The sequence below is a fragment of the Lepisosteus platostomus genome, chromosome 7 (assembly GCF_059453375.1).
Source record: "Lepisosteus platostomus isolate fLepPlt1 chromosome 7, fLepPlt1.hap1, whole genome shotgun sequence".
NCBI lineage: Eukaryota > Metazoa > Chordata > Actinopteri > Semionotiformes > Lepisosteidae > Lepisosteus > Lepisosteus platostomus.
This window is the reverse complement of record NC_142617.1, coordinates 59,393,549-59,410,049: the sequence shown is the minus strand read 5'-3', so window position 1 is coordinate 59,410,049 and position 16,501 is coordinate 59,393,549. Positions and strand designations below refer to the sequence as shown.

Genomic DNA, 16,501 nt, shown 5'->3' with positions numbered 1-16,501 from the left:
GCCAGAGGGTGAAGCTGGCTATTATAATCACTCCTGCACTGGGGCTGATTACAAATCAAAATTAGATTAAAAAAGGTACTGAAGGGTAACACGGGATTAATTAACAGCAATTTGTTTTCTTTTAGAAAAGGTTATTCAATTTTCCCTTTATAAGCAAAATTCCACAATCAAGTTATTTTTCTTGTGAGAAAACTTCATTCCCCAAAGAACGAACGTCTAGTCCTGTATTTGGGAGTCCTCAGAGGGAGGGAATATTTCTATCTATAAGATGCTGTCAGTTCCAGAAACCTAATTTCTGATCGTGCCCAATCAAGAAAACCCCCACTGTCTGACCTGAACCTATCTAGCAGTACATATTAAAATATTACAATAAAATACTGTGATTGGAAAGTAAAGCTTGAATGACAAGTGAGTAGACAGTTCACTGGCTCTGTTTTCGGACTGCTTAGCAGCATCTAGACCAATACAAACAGTGACTCCAGACTACAGACAAAAAAATCGAACTCTATACAATTCTCAACTAAGCAGAACAGGGGTTACAAATGTCTGTATCCCAGCACACATTGCTTTGCAGCAGCTGCTTGGTTTATTATAAAGGATGGGCGGATCTTTAAGTCTTGCCTCTTGACCAGACTGCCGTTCACTCATGAGTGTCTCAACTGCTCACACACTGGACCAGGTTAGGGTTAGTGCAAAGCTCTGGAAAGTTATCACATCATCATCATCACATCACTTTCATTAACCACTTATCCAATTCAGAGTCATGGTGGCCCAGAGCCTGTCCTGAGAAGTACTGGGCAAAAGTCGGGATACACCAAGGATGGGATGCCAGTCTATGACAGGGCACACGCAGACACGTACACACTCACACCAGGGACAGTTTTCCCAGAAGCCAATTAAACTACCAGCATGTCTTTGGACTGTGGGAGAAAGCAAGAGCCTTCAGAGAAAAGCCACATGAACCCGGGAAGAACATGCAAACTCCACACAGACAGCACCTCAGGAATTGAACCGAGAGCCTCAGCACTGCAAGGCAGTAATGCTAACAGCTGGGCCACTGTGCTAACCTCTTGAAAGTTACATTATTATTCCTCTCTGCACTGACGAGCTGAAGGAACTGAACATTTTATTCATTTTAGTCATGTTAGTCATTTAGTGAACAGAGAAGACCATGAAGGGACCCGATACAAGTATTCAACATCTTCAAAGACACTGACGTCATCCCAGTGGGTTCTTTCAGAATGAACACTGAAGTATGAGACAGAAGGCACAAGTGGAACTATGTGGTTTGGGTGATATTTACCTGGTATTCCTAACAGTAATTTGTGACATGCTTACAAATAAAAGAAGATCTCAGTAGTGTTATTTTGCGGCTTATTTATACTGGGGTATAAGCACTCAAAAGGCAGTAAGAGACACACCTGTCAGTAGCATTTAGCAATGAAGTGAGTTTCAAATACGAGAACATTTTCCACAGGAACCCTCCCCAGCTACTGTACTTGACACTCATTCAAAATGACAAGTGTAACTGCCTGAAAGAAGGAGGATCTGCCTCCTAATTCAGGATTAGATCACTGCAGCAGAAAGGAGAGCTGCAGAGAAACTGACGTTTCCAAGCAGGAAACCCCCTCCCTTTGGAGAATGAAATACTTTCCCAGCAGAGCGGAGCAGATGAAAGAGCTGATCGCCTGTTCCTCGAGAAGGGGAACACAACAGTACCTGCGGCGCACCTCTTGCACATGGAAATAAGAAGCCAGGCGAGGATGAGCGTGGCACAGCAGATGAGGCAGAGGCGCAAGAAAAAAGAAATAACTGATGCTGAAATTATTTTCCAGCTTAGAATTTAACAAATAGGCAACCTATTTCCATAAAACATTATGGGGGCACACACTCTTTTGGAGATGGAAGAAGTTTTATCCCAAATGGATAAATATGAAAAATGACATCAGACTCAATAGTTGAATTATTTTTTCTCCCTTTCTCTCACACCCGTTCCCATTAGAGACACAGACTGCAGAAGAGCATGCTACATGTCTCAGGAAAGTGACAGGGCCAGTCCCAAACTTCCAGAGGATGGGAAAGTTTAATGGCGTATTCTCCTATTGCTGAGGAATTTTTAGGTTTGCTTTGTTTCCTTTCCTGTTTGTAAGGAGCAAATGAGCAGCATAATGTCTAGGGAAGCAGAAACCCCACAATCCAAAGCAGTTTGGAATAAACACACATCAGGTGCTGGATTTTTAAACTCATAGCTTTATTAATTTAAACTTGCCTTAATACACATATGGAGTCAAAATAATATTAAATTTACTGTAAACCCCTGTATGAAAGCTGGGCATGATGAATGTATCTTAGTACATTCACATTTGGTTTTGACTTGTGTTTGCTGCAATGAATGGTGGGAACAACATGATTTAAAACACATTTTTTTCTGAGGATGTTCATTATAGTACGCCATGATTACCATGGTACACATACTGCCAACAATATGAGAAGCAGGCAATCGCACCGAACAGTGCAGGGACAGCGGAGGCGTAAAGGAAGACAAGGGGCTAATTCACGCTATGCACATCTTATATCATGACTATTACCTTACTAGCAGAAACCAGCAAATCTGGGGTTAAGAGATTATGATTGCATCATAATGTGGGCATTCACTCACAGCTGTTATCCTGTGTAACTGCAAGATTTTTTTTATCTTGGATTACAATAAAAAACACATTTATGGTAAAAGCTTGCACTCTGCAGTCACACTGAGCTCGCTCTTTCTCTGTCATAAACCACCCCAGCCACGTGGTGCTTTTCCATCACTCTGCTGCCTGTCCATTAAATAAATTGTACCATAATAATCTCTACTGATACGCACTCCTAATATTCTTAGATGGGCACAACAACCTATTTTGATTACCCCACTTTTCAGTGTCCTCCGGTACATCTGCTAATCCTTTCTTCTTTGAAAAGCAGCCTTGTTAACCAGAGGCCTGTGCTGGACTCAGGCAGAAGAGTTGACCAAGCTCAGGGCAGCCTCCTGAGATAAGATGAGTGAACATTTCAACACCATGGAGGCCTGAAGAAGACACAGCAGGGAAGACAGGCTGAGATACCTTGGGTTTCTGCATCATTTCAGAGCTGGAGGATCAGCCCAGAGGGACTGTGTGACATTACTGTAAGCAAACATTCTCCCTGGCTGTGGCAAGAGACTTTGGCACTAGTTGTTCTGAACCAGTTTTAGGCTGTGTTGTTGAAGTCATCTGCCTTTTTGAGCTGGCACACAGCCCAACAAAGCATGATATTTTCCTTGCTGTGTTTCTGGGATGCGTGCATTTCCCACCAGTTTCTTAGTTCTCCACGAGACCTGCAGGTACAGAACAAGCTTCTGTGCCCTCAGAGAGAATTGCATGTCAGTATGTCCACTGCTTCCTGTACAGCCCAGTGGAGACCTGAAGGTACAGGACCCTCAGAATAATCACGAGGATTAGGTCTTCTGTATGTAGAAAACACAACCCCTCAGCTTCGCTTTGTGTACACTGCAATGCAGAGTGGTATACACCACAATTTCGGCTTATAATCCAAAAGTTCAAATAATGTGAGGACATAAACTATACAATAGGAAGAATAAAAATGAAATACTTATAAGAATACTAGGGTCTGAAAAATAAATGCTGTGATAAGCAAAATAAAGCAGACTAGAGGCACAGAAACAATAAGAATGTTGGGGTGAAATGCAAGGTGTCTTCCTAGCAGCATCACTCCTGAAGTTTCTCTCCTTGTAATACAACGTGTCATACAGAAATGTAGCACCAACAAGGCAGAGCTGACCATATTTGTGTTACACAGTTATTTTGATGACATCGCACATATTAAGCTACTATTAAAAAATCACTTGTCTGTCCAGGCCTCCACTTTGTAATGTTTATATATTATATACCATGTATTAATATATAATATTTATATAATATTTAATATAGCAGTTTCTTAAATACTGCAAAAGAGTCAGTTTGGATGTCATCAGCACATTTCAAAACTCTTTCTCTCGACTTTTTTCTCTCTGCTACTGTTGTCAAAGTAAACAGAGGAGGTGCCCTCTGTGCACCCCAGTGAAGCCTAATCCTACAGATGGAAAGTGATTAACCGTCACAAAGGAGAGCTCAGTGAGGAAGCACAAGGCCGAAGAAAGCTTCGGGCAGAGGAAACAGGAAGGAGATGATTGATGGGCACAGTGGGCCAGGATAACATTTTCCTATAATCAAGTCTGCGGTACTGTCTCAGCGTAATAAAAAGTGGTCAATGGAGTCTTTGCCAAAAAGCCTTGACAATTTTTTTCGTGATGCATTGCATTTAAAGAAATTAAATTACAACAAAAAGGTTTCTAATATATTGTTTAAGATGCACTAATTAAAAGGAATTTCAAGGTTTTCTAGTTCAATTTAGATATATTTGATAGTAAAGACTTTCTCCTCAGCCCTACCCTGACCTTTTCAAATTGATTGGATATAATTCCATCCATCCGTCCACCTACTTTCTAACCAGTTCTGTGTCGTGGAGGAACTGGGGGCCATCCAATGAAGCAATAGGTAGAAAGCCAGGATGCACCCTGGACAGGACGCCAGTCCATCACAGGGCACACAGAAACAGACACACACTGCAGACACAGACACACAGACACACACTCCAGACACACACACAGTCCAGACACAGACACACACTGCAGACACAGACACACAGACACACACTGCAGACACAGACACACAGACACTCTCTCCAGACACGCACACAGTCCAGACACAGACACACACTGCAGACACAGACACATAGACACACACTCCAGACACATACACACTCCAGACACAGACACACAGACACACACTCCAGACACAGACACACAGACACACACTCCAGACACACACACTCCAGACACAGACACGCACACACTCCAGACAGAGACACGCACACACTCCAGACACAGACACACACGCACTCCAGAGTCAACCAAGAGTTGTTTCTATTGCACCTTAAGTGCTGCATGTAGTTTGATTTCAATTCCTTAAAGACGTGCTGTGTTGTATGGAGTATTCATGTATTTGCATAAAAAAACCTCAAGTAAATATTTTAATCCATATCTTTACTTCACCTGAGTGCACTAATTGTGGTCTTATTTAGAAGCTCTTTGAAACATAGTTCATAAAAGGACTGTCATTATTTCCTTTGTCAGTTTGTACAGTGTACAATAAGGTAACAGTATTGAACACAAACTGCATGTTTTCCCTACTTCAAGTCATCGTCTGCCATACCAGTGGTGATTCATGGAAATACAGTACTGTAGTGTTCTACTCATGCATCCAAATTTTCAGGATCATCTAAATGTCATTGCAATAGCAAAGGATTAAACTGAAGGTTGAAGATTTAACGACCGGAAACAGAAAACACAGTATGATTCATCTTAAGGAAGAGGAAGGATTAAATTATATATTTTTTTACTCTTTCATGGACTTTGTTCCCAGACTTACAGCTAATGAGATGTAATGATTGATTTCACTAAGTTACAAAGAATCTTGCTGACATATAATTCATTTGAATAACAAATGCAACTTTTAGATGCATGTGCCCGGCAAATGTACAGGACTTTGAACATCAGATATACTGTACACGTCAGTCTGCTGACCATTATGCAAAAAATACAGGCTTTCTCCATTCGCTCATGACAAAGTGATATAGGCAGTTGATGAAAAAGCCAGATAAAAAAAGCATCATTCACCTCATGTCACATTTGTTCTCAAGAACTGTTTAATCCACCTAACGTGCAGGATGTCCGACTCCAAAAATGGTATGCAGATCTGGGGAAAGTGGTTCACAGACATTGACAAACCAGCTGTCAACAAAAGCAAAATATATTGTGGTTTCAAGGTTGTAAGGTTTGTCACAGATTCTTTATAAATTTGAATTAATCATTATGTCACCTCAGAAACCGAAATTAGAAAAATAGTATTCATGGACGTTTGCATTAAAGTTGTTTAATGATGACAAAGGTCCAGCAGTAGAGGTATTAAAGGCAGGAAGTACTGCCTTAAATGATGTGATTAAACTCTGCAGCTGCGGCTAGCTGCTCAAGCCAGTGGGGTTGTCACATGTTGATGACATTGGGGTGCTGGTCCCACAGTTTTTTGAAGTTGTGCTGTTGTAATTATTGTAATCGGAGGTCAGTGTTGTCTTCCACTGTCCTGTTGGAAAATCAACACAACTTTCTTGAACTGCTTGGCTTGAACAAAGCCAGAGACAGCACAATGTTCACCATGACACGTCCACACACATTGTCTTCCATCAGGTCTATCAAAGGCTAAGCACCTAGCCATGGGCGAAGAAACCATCCAGCATTCTCTCTGCCAATGTCTCAGAAATTCCCTGGCCCATAGAAGACAGTGGTTCTTGCAGTTGTTAACATGTGATCTGTGTTCAGCCTTAAAGTGTGCAGACCATTTTCATGCAGATAGTGAGGTATACAGCCATTCTGCCTTTGTTATTTCTTGTGCAGTTATCACTGCAGACGTGGATGAGTGGTGACCCTCTGTTTTCCAGAACAGGATCTGTCCTGGTTTCTCTGGAGTAGTGTCCTTGTTGTTGAAGGAGAACTTTTCATTCTTCATGTGCTCTTCTCACACAGACTCCCAGAGACTGGCCTCCTTCAATAATGCTAATAGCAGACGGACAATATTCATTGCTCATGCAAGGCATGGTCGTATCTTTCGTTGTTCTCTCATGAATTCAATAATGTATTTTTGGATGTCTATACAGATTCTTCATTAAGTTGTTTGGTAATTTATGCTCAAATTAAATAAACACTGTGTACCTGTTATTTTTTATAATATTTTTATCCCAACCAAATACATCACTAACCTCCCTGCTTAATATTTAGAATGTAAATCAAGTTGCATTTTCATTGGACAATTGATCAGTATATCATCTGAACTTTTCTACTGTAAATATTTTCTCTGAATATGAGGTGTGATATTTGGGGGTCCCACATGTTTATTTTCTAACCCGTCATGTTTTTTTTTTAATTTCACATTTTAATTAAACTTACTTTCAGAGGAAAAAGATCTTTGCATTGATTTATTGTTTGAAAAACTGGAACACATTGCATTTGCTATTGTTTAAGGATACATGAACATCACTTTTTTGCTGCACAGAAACTTTGTATCTTACAGTAGGTGAAATTATTTAAAATCATCTCATTAATCAGAAAGCTGTTTAATTCCTCATAAGACTGGAGGAACAAAGAGCAAAGACAAAGTGCGACTGTGATGGCACCCTGGAGAGGATGCCAACACAGAGCACACAGGGACAGCTGTTGCAAATTTGTGACCAGCACAACAATTGGAGAAAAAAAGGTTGGAAATAAGAAAGATCCCAGGAGAACTTAAAATATGAATGTTTACATATGCCAGGATGCATCTTCTTTGGCCTAAATTGCCCATTTGATTGCTCATAGGTAATTAATCCAGGATCTCATTCGATCATTTCTTTAAAGAAGCCTAGAAAGTGGTTTCAACCCAGACACCAGCAAACATTTCTGTACCTCGAGTATTTATCCTTTGAATGCACCTCCACACAGTTTCCACCTCCATTCTCTGCTTTGTGTGGATTTTTAATGGTTTAAATAATGATTAAATGGAGAAGGTTTAGAAACCCATCACCTGTATTGTCATGTGTCTGCTGTAGCTGCCCACTTTGAGTCCTGTGCTGGTAGATCTTTATATACTCCCAGTGTTCATTTTTTTTCATTGCATCAATAAATTTGATTTTAATAAATACGTTTATATATTAAGTATATTTAAGTATTAAGCTTTTATTTACCAAAGAAACCAACACTAACTCAGACAGGGGCATGGACTCAGCGGGATTGAGAGCAGCCTTTGTGGGACTTGTTCTGGATGGCCTCACTCTGAATGAGCTGCCCCCAGTTCCTCCTGCTCTACGTGTGGTACCCAGTTTACTGGAGCGATCATAAGGCAGGATGACTGTAAACTGGCAAATCAAATCGGGATGGGTATAAAAATACTTCATGCTTTCAAAAACCTGAACAATTAAAATGCAGTTATAACTGCACTGTTGCAAAAGTATAACGTTTACATTTCGTATACTGAGCACAAGCTACTGCCTCTTTGGGAATTGATGGTCCCTGTGGGTTTCCTGCACATGACAATGTGTATAGTCAAAATGTAATTAAACTGCTAAATCACTGCTAAGTGGGAATTTAAAGTCTCCCATTTAAAGTACCATCAAGTGTTATAACAGGGTTAGAGAATATGGATCAAAGTGCCACAATCACATAACACTCTACAGAATGTCTTATTTCCAACTACTACCAAGTGACTACTAAATGAGGGTTTACATTTTAAGACATTTTTCAATTTAAGAAAAACATGAACATGAATCCATGAAGGATTGAGACAGGGCCTGCAAACAGAGAAATGGGAAATGAGAAATTGGACATTTTACAGTAATTTCCCAATGAAAGAAGAAAGATGGTTGTGTTTCAAATACATAATGTCGACGAGTTTTAAAAATACAGCTCTAAAGATGAAAGAAATGTTAAATGTACTAAATAAATATTTCACATACTGTAGGTGTTTGCAAATGGAACGTTTGCAAACGGTGTTTGCCAGTGTACTGGAAATGAGGACACAGTCACTGCCGGAGACTAAAAGTTAATTTAATTAGGAAACAGAGTAGGAAACAGTTTTTCACATAAAGAGTTGTAGGTGTCTGTGACATGCATCTCTGTCAGGTGGGTGATGCTTAAACTCTAACTCTTGGAATCTGATAGATGAAATTTAAGATTCACATAGCTAACAAATTACCAAAACAATAACAGGGGACAAATGGCCTTTTCTCATCTGCAAGCCTTCTTAGGTTCTCAAGATGATGGTGATTTGGAAAAGTCCTTCTCTCAGCTTTATGAATAATCAAATGTTCCATATCTTAATTTAGTCTTAATTCAGCACTGAGATCGTCCATAGTCCACTATGAAGAATCAATAATGTTCACTTCCTTTTTCCTCTCTCTCTCAGTGTAACACAATTACACTAACTGCAGCTATGGCCAGAGGTCATTGAAGAGACCCAGAGAATTAGTCTCAATAGCATCCATTTCTATACTGTACATCTTTAAAGATTTAATTCCTTTAACCTTTCTGTGAACAACATTGTTTTAAGACTGAGAATTATTCTGGTCACTCTTTTTCTTAAACTTTTGCCTTAGCAGAAATTATCCAGTTTGCACTGCGATGACCAAAAGACATCATTATCAGAATGAGGAAATATATGTTAGAATCAGATATCAAAGTGATTTTGAACCCCTGGTATATGCAACTGAATATATTGAATTTTTATAGTGGCATGTTTTATACCAATCTGAATACTTGAAATTTAGAGACTCAAAACAGATTTTAGAAAGTTCTTTGCAACTTCGTTCTTGTTTTTGCCATTCTGAAAATCAAACTGAAGATTTTAGGGTTTAAAAATTGTGCTGCATCATTTGAACACTACTTTTTACAGTTCTAACCTTGTGATTGGCTTGGTGGGAGGGGGAGGTCAGCAGAGATTGTCTGCCCTCCTCATTCTCCCTGGGCATTAGAAGAGTAGTTGTCATCATCAGACAGATAAGAAAGTCATTGTCTATTCCCAATACCTAGATATAAAATGGAAATACAAAAAAATTGTTAAAAAACTAAAGTTTCCATAATCTCCCAACACATATTTGACTGGATGTATTGCTTTCTCATGTTGACTAGATGAAGACAGTCATGAATGAACATGAACTCGTAATCCTTATAACCGAACTGGCAGCTTCTTCAGGCTCAATACCATGATGACCTTTTGATATTATTTGAAACCATTTGATGCAAGAAAAGATACTTCTACCGTCTTTCACGCCGAGTCCTCTGTGTAGAACACACTGTGATGAAAACAGAACTGCAGAAGACTGAGGTCTGCATGTATTAAGTCAATGTTTGCGGCTGGTAGTCTCTGTTAGAATTTTTCTACTTGTATAACAGACAACATAGACACCTCTGTTATAAGAACTGGAAGCTTTGTCTTGTAAAGCTCAGAAGCCTGTCATTACACTGAATGTTAACCATGTGACAGTGTTGGTTTGACTTTACCAGGACAGGAAAGGCTGATGAGAATGAAAAAGAAACAATGAAAATGACAAAAAAAAAGTTAAACTTGGAAATTAAAATCATAAACTAGAGTATGTAGTATCATTCGTACACGGAGAATGGTAGAGTGAGAGACGTTAAGCACAGGAAAGAAGGGACTGAAAGCAGTTCCTCTCCAGGTGTGATCCCACCAGTGGGAGCCTGGTGTGTTCTCGTTCTGGGCTGACGGGTTTTCTCTGGCTGCGGATGCACTCAGAGCCAGAGGGATTCCGCTTCACTCTGCATTGTGAGACCAGGGCTGGCAAGTGACAGCTCAGAAACACTGGCTCATTTGACAAGAATGAAAAAAATCTGCTTTAATTCACTTTTTTGTGAACCCACACCTGCTTAATTTTGCTTTCACAGGGTCCCTACGGTGCGGTTCTGAAAAAAAAAAAATTTACTTGTGCCTAGCCATTAGGTTGATAGGTTGTGAATCAATTTAAATGTTAGGTCAGAAAGTAATCAGTCTTTACAGTGATAATCTAAATGCATTCTATGTTTCTATCTTTCACATTCCTCTGTGGCATTCTAATGATCATGGTTGATTTATCAGCATTTTAAAGTGTAACATTCTTGCACACTTATCACAAAACACAGTAATGCACATTCACAGTGTGCCACTGACATGTGTGCCACAGTTAGGGTTCAGTATGTCAGATTATATGCTGCGGTGGTATTTCTCTGATAACAGTCAAGGGGAAAACTAGCTGTCCTAGTGTTTGAAAGAGTTTTGAAACCTTCTATCCCTTACTTGAATATGGTGGGAAACAGCCGTGCTATTCCCGTGTATGAAGAACAGTTCTGAATACTGTATCTCAAGACTGTGAAATAGGACTAGATGCCTTCAGGTTAAACACTGAAGGGGAGTTAATTTTTAAAACAACAAAAGATAAATCTACTTTGAATTAATATATTTTGATTACATTTTCTGCCAGTGAAGTAATGTTCTTTTAGTGAACCAGGAAACAATGTCCTTTTTGAAGGATGGGGGTTAATTAATTAGAACAAAGTTGGTTTAAAAGGAACAGGTGAAGGTTCATTCCATCTTGAAAGGTAAAGAAAAGAAACAGTATGTTTCAGCTGGAGCTGCTTCAGGTGTCTAATGTTGTGTCTCTTTTCATTTACTTTCAGCATGGAATGAACCTTTACTTGTTCCTTTGCAGCCCCTGCATGCTGAAGCGCTGCATGCAAATGTCTTCAAGGCCGGTTTAGCCAACTCAAAAACAGAGCACTTGTATAAAAAGATTTGCATCACTGTGGCTCACCTTGAGGGTGCTCCTGCATGTGCAATACTGAGTTTCAACTCCTCGCAGATGCACTGAGGTATATGAAACCACTCCCTGAGCACCTTTAGGTTCCAGACAGAAAATTACCTAAAGCAATTAATGCACCACCCATCCAGTCAAAATCTGTTATAATGGAACAAGCAGGATATTTCCACAATACAGAACTAAAAAGTAAAAATACACCTTTTGGTTATAGAGTTTTTGTCAAGTGTGTGGGGGAGAGAAGGAGAGGAAAAGGCTCCACAGCTGAAATATTGCTGCATTTTTCTTTTCACTTTTCAGAGAGGAATCAACATCTGCTCGTTCCTTTGCAACTTGGTTACTGACACAGCTCCCCACTCAAAGCTCTTAGTGTATTATATAAGGGATCTTTAAGATTAAAGTTGCAGTCGCTGTTTTACCTAAAGCTATGAACAGATCACATCACAGATTGTGTTGGGTGGCTTCTAGTAGCTAAATCTTCAGAGCTGCACAGGGCTTGAGAGATCATAGCCGCTTTAATAGGTACTGAAAGTAAACAGAAAAAGAGCAGCTGACCTCATGTTTATCCTAATTCTGAACTCTGTAATGCACTTAACTTCAATACATCCTCAGTTCCTCAAAAGAAACAGTATGAATTCCCTTCCAGTTATCATTGTTCTTCTGGTTCTGTATTTATTACAGATTGAAATACAGAGAAGTGGCAAAATATAAAATTGACTTAAGAGTTATAGAACACACACACACAGAGGCTCCCAAGCATAATCTGTCAATGGCTACTTCGTTTCATTTATAAAAGGTTCAGCTCCTCCAAATGAAGGGTCTTGTTAACCTCAGCCCTGGAAGAATCAGGATCATCTGTTTCCTTTCCTTGTGCAGGTCTTTAATAAATGAAGCTGATTTTATTACTGGGTGTCCACTGGTCATAGGTTATTGTTTGGTGCCTGTATGTAATGACAAATTAGTGAGCCGTACATCTGGCAGGATCGGTACTTATTTCCGGAACAAGCCTGACCGCTCGAGACCAACTCTAATAACACAAGGAGCTGCATTATCCATCTGTCTGACTTAAATGTAGATCTGAGGCCTAGAAACCAGGCTTCTCCCCCTGCGGATGCTGCCTTTCATAAGGCCAGTGTGGCGTTTATTCTCCCAGAACATGGTACCTTGTAGTGTCTGCAATTAAGCACTTCCTTCTGTACTGTGGTTTTGGTTAGAAATTGGGACAGTTCTGAAACATGCTTGAACTTTGCTTAATTATCGGCGTTTAAAACTGTTCTGAGTTCTATTTTCAGAACCTGCACACATCTTAAAATGTGTTTTTTTTTCAGAAATCCTACAGTATTTCACTTTCGATCTTGTATAAAGCATTTCCCATAAAGATCTCAAAGATGCACTCTTTGAAATAAATATCAACACAGATTGAGGGTTATTTTCCACTGCTAACACCTGAATATCTTGGAAAAAGAAAAATAAATAAATCAAGAACTTCAATTAACAGAAAAATACTTCTGGCTATTCAGTAGACACAGCTCCTACCAAAGAAACTGAGTACGTGCATGAACAGCCCTGTAAATTGTGCTAGTTCAGCACAGGTTACCCACCATGCCTTAGACACTAGTGTAGAGCCTTAATACTCCTGTTGGTGACCTGCCCCAAGTACTGATGATGGACAGCCCTCAGTAAAGACACCCCCATCTCAGAACTCGTGCAGCCATGTAGGGACATCACCACAAAGCCTGCAGGCAGGTCCCTCCCAGTGTGCATGGCTCCCAGCCTCAGCAGCTGTAATTAGGATGTGCTGATCCCTTCAAGAGCACCACAGCCAGGCGCTGGAACACTGCGTGCAGCTCCCTGCTCCGGGCTGCTGTGACAGCAACACCTCCAGCTGCACTATCCCCTGCCTCAAAATGTCTCTTGATGTCTCAGTTTGATGTTTCTTTTTCAGTTTTGTTGTGGACAGTGGACGTGTAATAATAGACTTCAAGTAGTGTATAGTCTCTTAAAAGCAATCATCTCAATGTTTTTCCCAATACATGAAAACACATTACACAATGAAAATTAATACTCTTGCCATAATGATTTGCAATGCAATACCTCTCTTATTGTTTAAATAAAGATTAACCGTACGAATCAATGCCCTTCAGAACGAATCCCAGGAGCTGTCTGTTGTATCTACATAATACAAAAATGAAAGAGTGTCTCTAATTTCCTTAAATAATCTCTTGTGCACATCGGGGTAAAATAAGGAGCAGATTATTATATACAACTTCTTTGTGTTACCGAGAACTCGTTTCAGACAATGTCGCTGTGGCACATTAATTCCGATCACCTACTGGAATTAGAGAGAGAAAAAAAAATAATTCCCACCAGGTTTTGCGTCTAAATCACGTCTCTGGAACAATGAAATTCCATCTCATTCCAGTGCTGTGTACTGTATATATATATGGTTTAAACAAAGATGACTACTTAAAAGCTTAAAAGCGGTCACACATGCTATATAAATGAAGTGCAGGTGTCGGACATTTCTCAACAAACCCCCAACAACCACCACACACACATGCAGCACTAGAAGACAAAAAAATACACGGAGCACACTGTTACCTGAAGTCACTATAGGGGTGAATTATCCAAAATCCGGCGGATTTAACCCGCTCCTGTTCCCTCTCCACTGCCTTCTGACTCCCAAACATTCTTAAGGAGAACTTGTTGACCCCCGGCTGCAGCATGGCTCCGAACTGCCTGTGAATGAAGCCAGCCTGGTACAATCTCTGCTCGTCGTCCGGCAGGATTTGGTCGATTCCATCCAACTTTATGAAACCGGATGGCTGGTCCGGGGATGCCTGTTGATCCTTGGAGCCGCCGCCGTACGCTCCCTGCTCCGCCACAGAGCCCACCGCCCCCGGCGGGGGGCTCTCCTCACACGGCGTGACATCTCCCTCCGTTATGAGCCGTCTCTCCTCCGCCGAGTCCGGGTCATGGACGTGCCGGCTGGTGATGGACGAGAGACTGCCTTTGAATCTCCTGCAGTCACCGTTTGAGCTGGTCTTGACGGGTCTCCCGATGTCTGTCTCCATAATCACCGAATCCCCGCCTTTGGTTTCCGCCATACCTTTGCAGCTACCCGCAGAGGACGGTGAAGGCAAGGGCTTCATTTTAATGCTCTTCCTCCGTGTGTCCTTGTCTCCGTCTTCTCCATCTCCCATGATCGAAGCTTTCTGCCCGATGTGCTGGGGCAGGCTGTACAGCCTCTTGCGCATGGAAGGGGGCAACTTGTCCATTATGATATTGAATTGACACCGACCAATTGGAAAATTCTAAAACCGGATTATTACTGTTGCGATTATTGCCACGAATCGCAGCACCCTAGTTGTGGCTGTGTGCGTGTCGTCTGGTGCTCATCTCAGACTCCAAGCCTCATCCTGATGCACATGAAAGAGGTGGTAGTAGCGGTTGTGATGCGCTAGCAAGAAACGGACCATCTCGTTTATTTCTTGGCACTTTAAGATGCCTCCTCTACCCGGCTTCGATCCCCGCTGTACTTCAGTCTCGGCTTGCAAGGCACTGGAATGCAAAATCCTTTGAGTAGAAAAATAAAATCACACGAAACCTTAGCATGGCAGGTGAGGGGCGTGCGAGGATGAGGAGGTCATTAATACCCCGGCGTGCTCCCTGCCCAGATCCGTATCTGCTGTCAATAATGAACAGTGCAATGAAATCTACAGCCGCATCCTGAGACCGGTGACATCACTGATCTATCGTTCCAGCTTCTGGTATTGGGAATATTCATGAAGCTATCTGATCTATTGGGTTGCCATAGGAGCAGGAACTGCAAATAAGCCCACCCCACCTACTGTAAGCCTGCAGCCTGGGCTTTAAAAGGGCGAATGTTCAATGAGGGCTCTCTTATTCTTCCTGTATAAATGGGATTTTCAGAATATCATTGCGGGGAATTGTTTTCCGAGCACAGCGAGCTGTGGAGCTGGTCGAATCGGCATTTAGCCACGCACCGACAAAACGTGTGTGTACAGATAGTCTTTGCCCCCTCACTATGTATTTTTATTTTGAATGTCAAGTACGATAGATCTGAAGACGAACAACTATTATTGAAAAAAGAATCGCCAGTATTTAGTACTCCAGTTGTAAGAATTGGCTAAAAACACTGTATTACACCCACTAATTTAAAACCGGGAGAAATTCGGCTGGAGGTTTTCTACAGGCTGCGCTGACAATAGAAATATCGGTAGAGAAATTAAAGCATAAAACTCTACTTAGCATCAGTCTACAGTACGTGCACGCAAACAGTCACGTTGTTCCTCGCTTCTACAGAAAAAAACTTGATCACAAACATTAAACTACAGTGAAAAAAAGCTAAAATGTAATGGCACTATACTGTATATTGTAGACAAAAACTTTTAATCAGCAATTATTTCCGTAGGGAACTGCTGATCTAAGATCTGAAAACCGCAAATGTAAATTACTTAGTGACCCGATGTTAAATAAGATGGTAAGAAAAACATTTATTTACACTTTCCGAAACCCGATTAATTATCCGGTTTCAGGGATGCGAGTGTTAACTGCTGCAGCCCCTACTGAAGCATCTCATTCGAAGAGAAGATTGAATGGATCATTTATCACCGCTGATAAATTTCTTCCAATGACTGGGTAAGTGCTTTAATTAAATACCATGGGGATTAAAAGCCACGCAAGCGAAATGCTATAAGATAATGGTCATCACACCCATCAACCCCCGGAAGGTTAATGAAGGACAGAAAGAAGGCTTCAATTATTTTTGTTTTAATTGAGAGAACTACAGCTAGTCGCCAGGAATGTCCGTTCCTCTGCACACTGTATGACTAGATCTGCACCGAAACTCCCAACTGAGAGGCATCGGGTATAAACGGTAGCCTCGGTTTCCTCTCTAGATTTAAGAAATAAAAAGTTATTTCTATTAAATTTATTTTATTTAAAAATAATGTAAGAATGGTTTGCAGGTTACTGGAGATTGTAAGATGGAAATCTTTTTTATTGTTGTGTT

General features: G+C 40.7%; 1 protein-coding gene across 1 annotated transcript in view; it reads right to left on the bottom strand.

The window, feature by feature from the left end:
• hcn4 (hyperpolarization activated cyclic nucleotide-gated potassium channel 4) overlaps positions 1–15,199 on the bottom strand; it is a 92,981-nt gene extending 77,782 nt beyond the window's left edge. The window contains exon 1 of the mRNA XM_088641458.1: positions 14,068–15,199. Within this exon, the coding sequence (XP_088497584.1) occupies positions 14,068–14,744 (677 nt within the window). The 5' untranslated portion in view covers positions 14,745–15,199. The remainder of the gene's footprint in view (positions 1–14,067) is intronic.
• Between the last annotated feature and the right edge of the window lie 1,302 nt (positions 15,200–16,501).